General features: G+C 45.6%; 1 protein-coding gene across 1 annotated transcript; it reads right to left on the bottom strand.

The window, feature by feature from the left end:
• Nucleotides 1-4,581: 4,581 nt before the first annotated feature.
• On the bottom strand, nucleotides 4,582-6,257 carry 3110040M04Rik (RIKEN cDNA 3110040M04 gene). The gene has a single exon (NM_001372355.1). The coding sequence runs from the start codon at nucleotides 6,213-6,215 to the stop codon at nucleotides 5,313-5,315; it is 903 nt and encodes a 300-aa protein (NP_001359284.1). The 5' UTR covers nucleotides 6,216-6,257; the 3' UTR covers nucleotides 4,582-5,312.
• Nucleotides 6,258-12,840: the final 6,583 nt, after the last annotated feature.

The raw sequence follows: 12,840 nt of genomic DNA, 5'->3' as shown, positions 1-12,840 counted from the left end.
CCTCCGGACTTGGCCAGGTGTTGTCTTTGCCCATGGGAGAGGACTTGGAACTCCTGCCATTGTTACCCCGACTCTCAGGGGGCTGTTTGTCTTCTGCCTTCTTGTCTAGGAGCTGCTTTCTCTTGGAAGGAGCCAGGATGGACATCTCTAAATTCATATGTTCAGGCTTCTCGACTAGCGTTTCACTCAATTCTGCTCCCAGGGCCATGCCTCTGCCTCCGTCTTTGGGTGGCGTTCACTGGCAAATGGTACTGATAGGAGAGCTGACTGGCTTTAAATAGGGCCCTGGAAGCCCCTCCCACTTCCTGCAGAGGTCTCTGGTAAGCTTTCGCCACGCCCTCGACAGGCTACACCCTCAAGAAAGGGAGGGGCCAGGTGGGGCTGCTAAATTCAATCTAACTCAAGGAAGTATTAAGGAATTATTGTACTTCTTTTTTTAATCCTTTTCTAATTGGATATTTCATTTATTTACATTTCAAATGTTATCCCCTTTTTGATTCCCCCCATCAGAAGCCCTTTATCCCATCCTCCCTCCTGCTGCTTCTATGAGAGTGTTCCTCCACTCACCCACCCACTCCTGCCTCCCAGCTCTCCATTCCCCTACAATGGGGCATTGAGCCTTCACAGGATCAAGGGCCTCTTCTCCCATTGATGCCCAACAAGGCCATCCTCTGTTATATATAAGGCTGGAGCCATGAGTCTCTCCATATGTACTCCTTGGTTGGTGGTTTAGACCCTAGGAACTCTGGTTGGTTGATATTGTTGTTCTTCCTATGGAATTGTAAACCCCTTCAGCTCCTTCAGTCCTTTCTCTAACTCCTCCATTGGGGGCCCTGTGATCTATCCAATAGCTGACTGTGAGCATCCACTTCTGTGTTTGCTAGGCCCCGGCATAGTCTCACAAGAGACAGCTATATCAGGATCCTTTCAGCAAAATCTTGCTGGTGAATGCAATGGTGTCAGCATTTGGAGGCTGATTATATGATGGATCCCTGGATATGGCAGTCTCTAGATGGTCCATCCTTTTGTCTCAGCTCCAAACTTTGTCTCTGTAACTCCTTCCATGGGTGTTTTGTTCCCATTTCTAAGAAGGGGCAAAGTGTCAAAACTTTGGTCTTCTTTCTTCTTGAGTTTCATGTGTTTCAAAAATTGTATCTTGGGTATTCTGAGCTTCTGGGCTAATATCCACTTATCAGTGAGTGCATATCATGTGTGTTCTTTGTGATTAGGTTATCTCACTTAGGATGATATCCTCTAGATACATCCATTTGTTTAAAAATTTCATAAATTCATTGTTTTTATTAGGTGAGCAGTACTCCATTGTGTAAATTTACCACCTTTTCTGTATCCATTTCTCTGTTGAAGGACATCTGGGTTGTTTCCAGCTTCTGACTATTATAAATAAGATTCTCTAGGGAGTAAGTATCTTATTAAACTATACTAACTGCCTTTAAATTTCAGATTTCCCATCTCTTCAACTGGATTAAGTTATAAAGCCTTATATTCTTAAGCTCCCATATGTATCTATAACGATATCTACTACCCACACAGATATCTGTAAGAATATCTGCTACTGCCCTGCACCGTCTGAGGCAGGGCCTGGATCTGCCTTTCTGATTGTTTTTGGCTCTCTCCCAAGCACAGTGCTCAGAATCGATGACCAGTGAAGCAAGGCTGGCTTGTGTTGTGAGTACGGCCTATACAGAAGGAATGACGAGGCTTCAGCTCTCTAGGAACTGAGATGTTGGGCCTAGAGATAAGGGCTAGAACAGTGAAGGAAACTCAATCCCAGGGTAAGACCATGAAGATAAGGGAGAAGGAAGAAAGCAGCAGTGTGGGATTTCTAGCCATCTCTTGTAAGAATTTCCTCTCTAGCCCATTCTACAGCAGGCATCTCTGGTCATGTTTTGGATGAGAAATTTGATTTACATTTTGTTATCTCAGGCTTCATGCTCAAAGCATATTTGTGTATTGCTTATTTTTGCAACTGAATTCCCTTCCTTCCGTCCTTCCTTCCTTCCTTCCTTCCTTCTTTCCTTCCTTCCTTCCTTCCCTTCGCTCACTGGTTGGCTCTTTAAGCAGATATTGGAGGATGAACTATGCAGAACACATAAAGACTTCAGTAACTGGATATATCCTGTGAAACACAGTAACCCACATTTAAGTGTTTACAATTTTTCTTGTCCATAACGTAAACCTGGAGTGTTGAGCTCATCCATGAGCTGACCTAGCAGGCATAAGGATTTAGATGGCGGTGTTGTCCACTGAGCACCCTTGAGTGATGATAATTCCAACAAAGCCCTTTCAGATTTTCTAGATTAAGTTACAGGGAGTTCTTTCTGCCTTCATTTGATCAAATTCTTTCCCTTTGCCACCTCTACCTCGCTGAGCTATAACAGGGCAGAACTGGCTGGGAACACAAGGTACAAGAGGTTGCTTTCATGTTGAACTAAACTTTAACAATTTTTAATCAAGAAAATTAAAGGCAAAGCAGAGAAGGACCTTTTCTCGAGCATCATGGTCTTTTAGTTCTCTATTAGACAGGTACAAAAAGAGTTTTTTTTTGTTTTTTTTCTTTTTTTTTCTCTAACCTAAATAATTCCAGATAAGTTCATTAGGTATAATATTTGGAGTAGCTACATGGTGGTTGTCTTGTCTCACTGGTCATATAGAGAGAGTTGAATATCACATGGAAATAAACAACTGGTGTAATTTCAGAGACTTTTTTTTTCTTCTGGTTAACTAGAAGGTCTTGATAAATAATACTGAATGTTATTTATAATAGTAATGGGCCTTGCTCTGGGAATATAGGTTATTACCTGGGCTCAGACTGGTTCTGGTAAAAATCTCATTAATGACAATCAGGAGTTTCAATTTACCAATCAAGTGGAATTGATAGGACTTCAAGTTAGCAGGTCACCTGTTAGCAAGGAGCTCAAGATGAGGGTTAAAATGAGGGTCCTGCTGGCCCAGTGGGGGCTCTCCTGGTCATTGACTTCCCGGCTAACTCCTCTGCCTGGGGTCGATACTCTTGTATCTTGTGATTCCACCCCCTCTTCCCCCCCCTTGCCCCCCACACTCTTCTCCATGTTCTTCTGGCTCCGGAAAATTGAGACTATGTAATGCAGCGGGACTGAGGGGAGCAGGCATGGCAGTTAACTCTGCTGACTCTAGCTAGAGGTTAGTTCAGGTTCCTCTGGTCTTCTTTGCCAGGTCTCCTAGAATATCTCCACACATGATTTCCTAGCCATTTAAATAAAGCTAAAGATGTTTTTATGTTCTGGTCATAGTCTAAAAACACAGCTATGACTCCTTAAATGTAATAACAAGTGCACATTGTATGTCTTTCCCATCTCTCTTTATCTCTCTTTTGTTGGTCATCTGGCCGTAGTCTTCAGCCTCGTGGTGGCCTTCCTTCTAATCCTCTTCTCTGGCTCTCCTAGTCAGCAACTCCCTCTTGTTTGTACCCTTTATTTTCTCTCTTCTTCTAGCTTTCATTTGAATGATAATTGTTAGGACTGTGTTTGATGTATATAATAGAAAATCTTACATCTGTTCTTAGAGCGATTGGAATGTATTTGTAGCAAAGGAACAGAGGTATTGGGGCGATTCTTTTCTTTCTATTGAGGGTATTGGTGATTTGGCTTAAAGGGTGATTAGGCAACTATAGGGGGAAGAGTCTGTTTCAGACCTGAAAACTCATCAAGTTGGAGAAGCCCATTAGATATTTCAAGGAAGCATTCAGAATGAATTTGGAGCTGGGAGGAGTATCCTGAGAGACAGTGAACCCCCTTTACATACCTGAGCCCCATCACATGGCTTGGTACATGATAGGTTCATATTTGATGGGGGGGGTAATTAGTTAGCATGTGTTTATGAGGCTCCTGAGTTGTATTAGGAATATAGCAATGAGCAGTATAGCTAAGGCCCCTCCCCTTCATAGAACTTTGAATGGGTAGATAAAATGTATATATAAAACTAGAGATTGAAATGGAAGTCTCTAGCATAGTGGTTCTCAAACTGGGGGATGTGACCAATTTGGGGATCAAATGATCCTTTCACAGGGGTCACCTAAGACCATTGAAAAGCACAGCTATTCATATTATGATTCATAATAGCAGCAAATTTACAGTTTTTTTATGGTTTTCAAGACACAGTTTCTCTGTATAGTCCAGGCTGTCCTCGAACTCACTTTGCAGACCAGGCAGGTCTCGAACTCAGAAATCGACCTGCCTCTGCCTCCCAAGTGCTGGGATTAAATGCTTGTGCCTCCACTGCCCGGAAACGTCTCTCTTGTTTCTGCTATTATCTAGTTTGCTTTAGGCATACTAAGTAGATAATAATTAAGGTTCCAGTTAATTTTTTCTCTTCTACCCATGCCATGTTGTCCTTTACAAGTTGGATATGTAAATTTCCGGAAGCAAATCAACTTGTTCAGGGTCGCACCTGGAATTTAAACCTTCTTGACCAAACTCAGTGCTATTTCTACGATACTGCAGCTGAGAGATAAGAAGAGAGTAAGCCCCAAAGAATGAGCAGCCGACATCTCAGACAGAAGGAATGACTTAATTTTTTTTTTTTGTAGAAAAAAATAAATCTTTATTAAAATACTGAAAACCACGATGAAGCATTACAAGTCAGGATGTGACCAAGACGGAAATTAAAAGTGGATAAAAATCAGGTCATAGATTTAGAGTACTAAATGGATTGACTCTGTCAGAGAGTAAGTCTACTGAACGGTGATCTGTGTTCGGAGAGTTCCTAGTCCAGCTTGCTAACCTGAGGTAAAGTCTGGGTTCTAGGCAGTGCTTGAGTGCTCTGCAGAAAGAAAGAATGCAGTTCAAACTCAGGGAACAGAGCTCAGGCTTCCCCGTGGCTGTGCGGCTGGGGAGCTGCACTGCTAGCATGCCCAAGGGCGGGAACTTGACCCCAGGAACTCCAAGTCAATGTGTTGTGGTGGCCTGTGCCATACATGGGCAGTTTAACCCTCAGTTGGCATAAGGGACCCTGTCCAATAGGGGAGGAGGGTGTCTGTATGATACCCAAGCTTCTCTGGCTGATTGAATTCTAAGAGTCGGTCGTTTCTCCAATGATACACTTCTCCTAAAGGGCAAGGTAGAAGGGTCCACATCTATGAGAGGTTCCAACAGTCCAAGTTCCCCAATGAGGCTTCCCAGGTTTTCTTCAGTCACTCCCCGTGTCCTTGACTGGAGAGACACTGGACTCTGAAGTTGAGTGCCTCCGGAGTCTGTAGATAGTTTGGTGCTCACTGGACTCAAAGCCTGCCTTCTGGTCTCTCTGGCCTGCTGTGCTCAGCCCAGGATGCTTCTTGTATCCACTGAAGGGTTGGGAGATGCCAAGTCGCCTGGTCTCTGAGCCAGTTGGCTGGCCTGGATCTTGGAGGTGGGCACGGGTCTAGGGTCAGCAGTGAAGGAATAGCCTTGGGGCCAGGTGTATCTGGGCAGGCTGGCCTGCGCAGTCAAGATGGAATTGACTGTGTGAAGGGCCCAGTGCAGTGCGGCTCCTGCATGGGACAGTTGCCAAGTGAGCCAGGCCCGCTGCGAGACACTGGGCTCCGTGCTGCTTGAGGGCACACGCAGGAAGGCACCTCCGGGGGCTTGCAGGTCGTCCAGGCTCACCTGCAAGGCATCCACGTTGGTGAAGACTCTGGACATGAGCAGCGAGAATGTTGGTAATGAGCTGGCTTCTGGAGGAGAAGTCTGTCTGCGTCTCTTGGCAGAGTTGTGCGGGACACCTTGCCTGTCTCCAGAGCGACTGCGCTTCAGAGTCCTCACAGGAGATCTTGGCTGGGACCTTCGGTCCTTTACATGCAGTTTTGTGTGCGAGGAATCTCTTTTGTGGGTGGACCCCGGCTTGTCCCTTCCTCTCTCTCTGAAGCGAGATGGTCTGTTCCTCCTCTTGTCCTCCAGCTTGCTGCTTCTCTTGTGGGGTCCGCAGGAGGAGACAGCCCAGCTTTGCCCAGATCGCTTCTGACTGGGGACCTTAGCCTCCGGACTTGGCCAGGTGTTGTCTTTGCCCATGGGAGAGGACTTGGAACTCCTGCCATTGTTACCCCGACTCTCAGGGGGCTGTTTGTCTTCTGCCTTCTTGTCTAGGAGCTGCTTTCTCTTGGAAGGAGCCAGGATGGACATCTCTAAATTCATATGTTCAGGCTTCTCGACTAGCGTTTCACTCAATTCTGCTCCCAGGGCCATGCCTCTGCCTCTGTCTTTGGGTGGCGTTCACTGGCAAATGGTACTGATAGGAGAGCTGACTGGCTTTAAATAGGGCCCTGGAAGCCCCTCCCACTTCCTGCAGAGGTCTCTGGTAAGCTTTCGCCACGCCCTCGACAGGCTACACCCTCAAGAAAGGGAGGGGCCAGGTGGGGCTGCTAAATTCAATCTAACTCAAGGAAGTATTAAGGAATTATTGTACTTCTTTTTTTAATCCTTTTCTAATTGGATATTTCATTTATTTACATTTCAAATGTTATCCCCTTTTTGATTCCCCCCATCAGAAGCCCTTTATCCCATCCTCCCTCCTGCTGCTTCTATGAGAGTGTTCCTCCACTCACCCACCCACTCCTGCCTCCCAGCTCTCCATTCCCCTACAATGGGGCATTGAGCCTTCACAGGATCAAGGGCCTCTTCTCCCATTGATGCCCAACAAGGCCATCCTCTGTTATATATAAGGCTGGAGCCATGAGTCTCTCCATATGTACTCCTTGGTTGGTGGTTTAGACCCTAGGAACTCTGGTTGGTTGATATTGTTGTTCTTCCTATGGAATTGTAAACCCCTTCAGCTCCTTCAGTCCTTTCTCTAACTCCTCCATTGGGGGCCCTGTGATCTATCCAATAGCTGACTGTGAGCATCCACTTCTGTGTTTGCTAGGCCCCGGCATAGTCTCACAAGAGACAGCTATATCAGGATCCTTTCAGCAAAATCTTGCTGGTGAATGCAATGGTGTCAGCATTTGGAGGCTGATTATATGATGGATCCCTGGATATGGCAGTCTCTAGATGGTCCATCCTTTTGTCTCAGCTCCAAACTTTGTCTCTGTAACTCCTTCCATGGGTGTTTTGTTCCCATTTCTAAGAAGGGGCAAAGTGTCAAAACTTTGGTCTTCTTTATAAATAAGATTCTCTAGGGAGTAAGTATCTTATTAAACTATACTAACTGCCTTTAAATTTCAGATTTCCCATCTCTTCAACTGGATTAAGTTATAAAGCCTTATATTCTTAAGCTCCCATATGTATCTATAACGATATCTACTACCCACACAGATATCTGTAAGAATATCTGCTACTGCCCTGCACCGTCTAGGGCAGGGCCTGGATCTGCCTTTCTGATTGTTTTTGGCTCTCTCCCAAGCACAGTGCTCAGAATCGATGACCAGTGAAGCAAGGCTGGCTTGTGTTGTGAGTACGGCCTATACAGAAGGAATGACGAGGCTTCAGCTCTCTAGGAACTGAGATGTTGGGCCTAGAGATAAGGGCTAGAACAGTGAAGGAAACTCAATCCCAGGGTAAGACCATGAAGATAAGGGAGAAGGAAGAAAGCAGCAGTGTGGGATTTCTAGCCATCTCTTGTAAGAATTTCCTCTCTAGCCCATTCTACAGCAGGCATCTCTGGTCATGTTTTGGATGAGAAATTTGATTTACATTTTGTTATCTCAGGCTTCATGCTCAAAGCATATTTGTGTATTGCTTATTTTTGCAACTGAATTCCCTTCCTTCCGTCCTTCCTTCCTTCCTTCCTTCCTTCCTTCCCTTCGCTCACTGGTTGGCTCTTTAAGCAGATATTGGAGGATGAACTATGCAGAACACATAAAGACTTCAGTAACTGGATATATCCTGTGAAACACAGTAACCCACATTTAAGTGTTTACAATTTTTCTTGTCCATAACGTAAACCTGGAGTGTTGAGCTCATCCATGAGCTGACCTAGCAGGCATAAGGATTTAGATGGCGGTGTTGTCCACTGAGCACCCTTGAGTGATGATAATTCCAACAAAGCCCTTTCAGATTTTCTAGATTAAGTTACAGGGAGTTCTTTCTGCCTTCATTTGATCAAATTCTTTCCCTTTGCCACCTCTACCTCGCTGAGCTATAACAGGGCAGAACTGGCTGGGAACACAAGGTACAAGAGGTTGCTTTCATGTTGAACTAAACTTTAACAATTTTTAATCAAGAAAATTAAAGGCAAAGCAGAGAAGGACCTTTTCTCGAGCATCATGGTCTTTTAGTTCTCTATTAGACAGGTACAAAAAGAGTTTTTTTTTGTTTTTTTTCTTTTTTTTTCTCTAACCTAAATAATTCCAGATAAGTTCATTAGGTATAATATTTGGAGTAGCTACATGGTGGTTGTCTTGTCTCACTGGTCATATAGAGAGAGTTGAATATCACATGGAAATAAACAACTGGTGTAATTTCAGAGACTTTTTTTTTCTTCTGGTTAACTAGAAGGTCTTGATAAATAATACTGAATGTTATTTATAATAGTAATGGGCCTTGCTCTGGGAATATAGGTTATTACCTGGGCTCAGACTGGTTCTGGTAAAAATCTCATTAATGACAATCAGGAGTTTCAATTTACCAATCAAGTGGAATTGATAGGACTTCAAGTTAGCAGGTCACCTGTTAGCAAGGAGCTCAAGATGAGGGTTAAAATGAGGGTCCTGCTGGCCCAGTGGGGGCTCTCCTGGTCATTGACTTCCCGGCTAACTCCTCTGCCTGGGGTCGATACTCTTGTATCTTGTGATTCCACCCCCTCTTCCCCCCCCTTGCCCCCCACACTCTTCTCCATGTTCTTCTGGCTCCGGAAAATTGAGACTATGTAATGCAGCGGGACTGAGGGGAGCAGGCATGGCAGTTAACTCTGCTGACTCTAGCTAGAGGTTAGTTCAGGTTCCTCTGGTCTTCTTTGCCAGGTCTCCTAGAATATCTCCACACATGATTTCCTAGCCATTTAAATAAAGCTAAAGATGTTTTTATGTTCTGGTCATAGTCTAAAAACACAGCTATGACTCCTTAAATGTAATAACAAGTGCACATTGTATGTCTTTCCCATCTCTCTTTATCTCTCTTTTGTTGGTCATCTGGCCGTAGTCTTCAGCCTCGTGGTGGCCTTCCTTCTAATCCTCTTCTCTGGCTCTCCTAGTCAGCAACTCCCTCTTGTTTGTACCCTTTATTTTCTCTCTTCTTCTAGCTTTCATTTGAATGATAATTGTTAGGACTGTGTTTGATGTATATAATAGAAAATCTTACATCTGTTCTTAGAGCGATTGGAATGTATTTGTAGCAAAGGAACAGAGGTATTGGGGCAATTCTTTTCTTTCTATCGAGGGTATTGGTGATTTGGCTTAAAGGGTGATTAGGCAACTATAGGGGGAAGAGTCTGTTTCAGACCTGAAAACTCATCAAGTTGGAGAAGCCCATTAGATATTTCAAGGAAGCATTCAGAATGAATTTGGAGCTGGGAGGAGTATCCTGAGAAACAGTGAACCCCCTTTACATACCTGAGCCCCATCACATGGCTTGGTACATGATAGGTTCATATTTGATGGGGGGGGTAATTAGTTAGCATGTGTTTATGAGGCTCCTGAGTTGTATTAGGAATATAGCAATGAGCAGTATAGCTAAGGCCCCTCCCCTTCATAGAACTTTGAATGGGTAGATAAAATGTATATATAAAACTAGAGATTGAAATGGAAGTCTCTAGCATAGTGGTTCTGAAACTGGGGGATGTGACCAATTTGGGGATCAAATGATCCTTTCACAGGGGTCACCTAAGACCATTGAAAAGCACAGCTATTCATATTATGATTCATAATAGCAGCAAATTTACAGATTTTTTTATGGTTTTTCGAGACACAGTTTCTCTGTATAGCCCTGGCTGTCCTCGAACTCACTTTGCAGACCAGGCTGTCCTCGAACTCAGAAATCGACCTGCCTCTGCCTCCCAAGTGCTGGGATTAAATGCTTGTGCCTCCACTGCCCGGAAACGTCTCTCTTGTTTCTGCTATTATCTAGTTTGCTTTAGGCATACTAAGTAGATAATAATTAAGGTTCCAGTTAATTTTTTCTCTTCTACCCATGCCATGTTGTCCTTTACAAGTTGGATATGTAAAGTTCCGGAAGCAAATCAAGTTGTTCAGGGTCACACCTGGAATTTAAACCTTCTTGACCAAACTCAGTGCTATTTCTACGATACTGCAGCTGAGAGATAAGAAGAGAGTAAGCCCCAAAGAATGAGCAGCCGACATCTCAGACAGAAGGAATGACTTAATTTTTTTTTGTAGAAAAAAATAAATCTTTATTAAAATAGTGAAAACCACGATGAAGCATTACAAGTCAGGATGTGACCAAGACGGAAGTTAAAAGTGGATAAAAATCAGGTCATAGATTTAGAGTACTAAATGGATTGACTCTGTCAGAGAGTAAGTCTACTGAACGGTGATCTGTGTTCGGAGAGTTCCTAGTCCAGCTTGCTAACCTGAGGTAAAGTCTGGGTTCTAGGCAGTGCTTGAGTGCTCTGCAGAAAGAAAGAATGCAGTTCAAACTCAGGGAACAGAGCTCAGGCTTCCCCGTGGCTGTGCGGCTGGGGAGCTGCACTGCTAGCATGCCCAAGGGCGGGAACTTGACCCCAGGAACTCCAAGTCAATGTGTTGTGGTGGCCTGTGCCATACATGGGCAGTTTAACCCTCAGTTGGCATAAGGGACCCTGTCCAATAGGGGAGGAGGGTGTCTGTATGATACCCAAGCTTCTCTGGCTGATTGAATTCTAAGAGTCGGTCGTTTCTCCAATGATACACTTCTCCTAAAGGGCAAGGTAGAAGGGTCCACATCTATGAGAGGTTCCAACAGTCCAAGTTCCCCAATGAGGCTTCCCAGGTTTTCTTCAGTCACTCCCTGTGTCCTTGACTGGAGAGACGCTGGGCTCTGAAGTTGAGTGCCTCCGGAGTCTGTAGATAGTTTGGTGCTCACTGGACTCAAAGCCTGCCTTCTGGTCTCTCTGGCCTGCTGTGCTCAGCCCAGGATGCTTCTTGTATCCACTGAAGGGTTGGGAGATGCCAAGTCGCCTGGTCTCTGAGCCAGTTGGCTGGCCTGGATCTTGGAGGTGGGCACGGGTCTAGGGTCAGCAGTGAAGGAATAGCCTTGGGGCCAGGTGTATCTGGGCAGGCTGGCCTGCGCAGTCAAGATGGAATTGACTGTGTGAAGGGCCCAGTGCAGTGCGGCTCCTGCATGGGACAGTTGCCAAGTGAGCCAGGCCTGCTGCGAGACACTGGGCTCCGTGCTGCTTGAGGGCACACGCAGGAAGGCACCTCCGGGGGCTTGCAGGTCGTCCAGGCTCACCTGCAAGGCATCCACGTTGGTGAAGACTCTGGACATGAGCAGCGAGAATGGTGGTAATGAGCTGGCTTCTGGAGGAGAAGTCTGTCTGCGTCTCTTGGCAGAGTTGTTCAGGGCACCTTGCCTGTCTCCAGAGCGACTGCGCTTCAGAGTCCTCACAGGAGATCTTGGCTGGGACCTTCGGTTCTTCACATGCAGTTTTGTGTGCGAGGAATCTCTTTTGTGGGTGGACCCCGGCTTGTCCCTTCCTCTCTCTCTGAAGCGAGATGGTCTGTTCCTCCTCTTGTCCTCCAGCTTGCTGCTTCTCTTGTGGGGTCCGCAGGAGGAGACAGCCCAGCTTTGCCCAGATCGCTTCTGACTGGGGACCTTAGCCTCCCGACTTGGCCAGGTGTTCTCTTTGCCCATGGGAGAGGACTTGGAACTCCTGCCATTGTTACCCCGACTCTCAGGGGGCTGTTTGTCTTCTGCCTTCTTGTCTAGGAGCTGCTCTCTCTTGGAAGGAGCCAGGATGGACATCTCTAAATTCATATGTTCAGGCTTCTCGACTAGCGTTTCACTCAATTCTGCTCCCAGGGCCATGCCTCTGCCTCTGTCTTTGGGTGGCGTTCACTGGCAAATGGTACTGATAGGAGAGCTGACTGGCTTTAAATAGGGCCCTGGAAGGCCCTCCCACTTCCTGCAGAGGTCTCTGGTAAGCTTTCGCCACACCCTCCACAGGCTACACCATCAAGAAAGGGAGGGGCTGGGTGGGGCTGCTAAATTCAATCTAACTCAAGGAAGTATTAAGGAATTATTGTACTTCTTTTTTTAATCCTTTTCTAATTGGATATTTCATTTATTTACATTTCAAATGTTATCCTTTTTCAGATTCCCCCCATCAGAAGCCCTTTATCCCATCCTCCCTCCTGCTGCTTCTATGAGAGTGTTCCTCCATTCACCCACCCACTCCTGCCTCCCAGCTCTCCATTCCCCTACAATGGGGCATTGAGCCTTCACAGGACCAAGGGCCTCTTCTCCCATTGATGCCCAACAAGGCCATCCTCTGTTATATATAAGGCTGGAGCCATGAGTCTCCCCATATAAACTCCTTGGTTGGTGGTTTAGACCCTAGGAACTCTGGTTGGTTGATATTGTTGTTCTTCCTATGGAATTGTAAACCCCTTCAGCTCCTTCAGTCCTTTCTCTAACTCCTCCATTGGGGGCCCTGTGACCCATCCAATAGCTGACTGTGAGCATCCACTTCTGTGTTTGCTAGGCCCCGGCATAGTCTCACAAGAGACAGCTATATCAGGGACTTTCAGCAAAATCTTGCTAGTGTATGCAATGGTGTCAGCGTTCGGGGGCTGATTATGGGATGGATCCCTGGATATGGCAGTCTCTAGATGGTCCATTCTTTTATCTCAGCTCCAAACTTTGTCTCTGTAACTCCTTCCATGGGTCTTTTGTTCCCATTTCTAAGAAGTGGCAAAGTGTCCACACTTTGGTCTTC

The sequence above is a fragment of the Mus musculus genome, chromosome 1 (genome assembly GCF_000001635.26).
Source record: "Mus musculus strain C57BL/6J chromosome 1, GRCm38.p6 C57BL/6J".
Lineage (NCBI taxonomy): Eukaryota > Metazoa > Chordata > Mammalia > Rodentia > Muridae > Mus > Mus musculus.
The sequence above is the reverse complement of the archived record's forward strand: the minus strand, read 5'-3'. Positions and strand labels throughout refer to the sequence as shown.

What these genes read in the sequence shown, in the direction of transcription:
- 3110040M04Rik (NM_001372355.1), bottom strand. Translation starts at nt 6,215, where the DNA reads ATGGCCCTGGGAGCAGAATTGAGTGAAACGCTAGTCGAGAAGCCTGAA.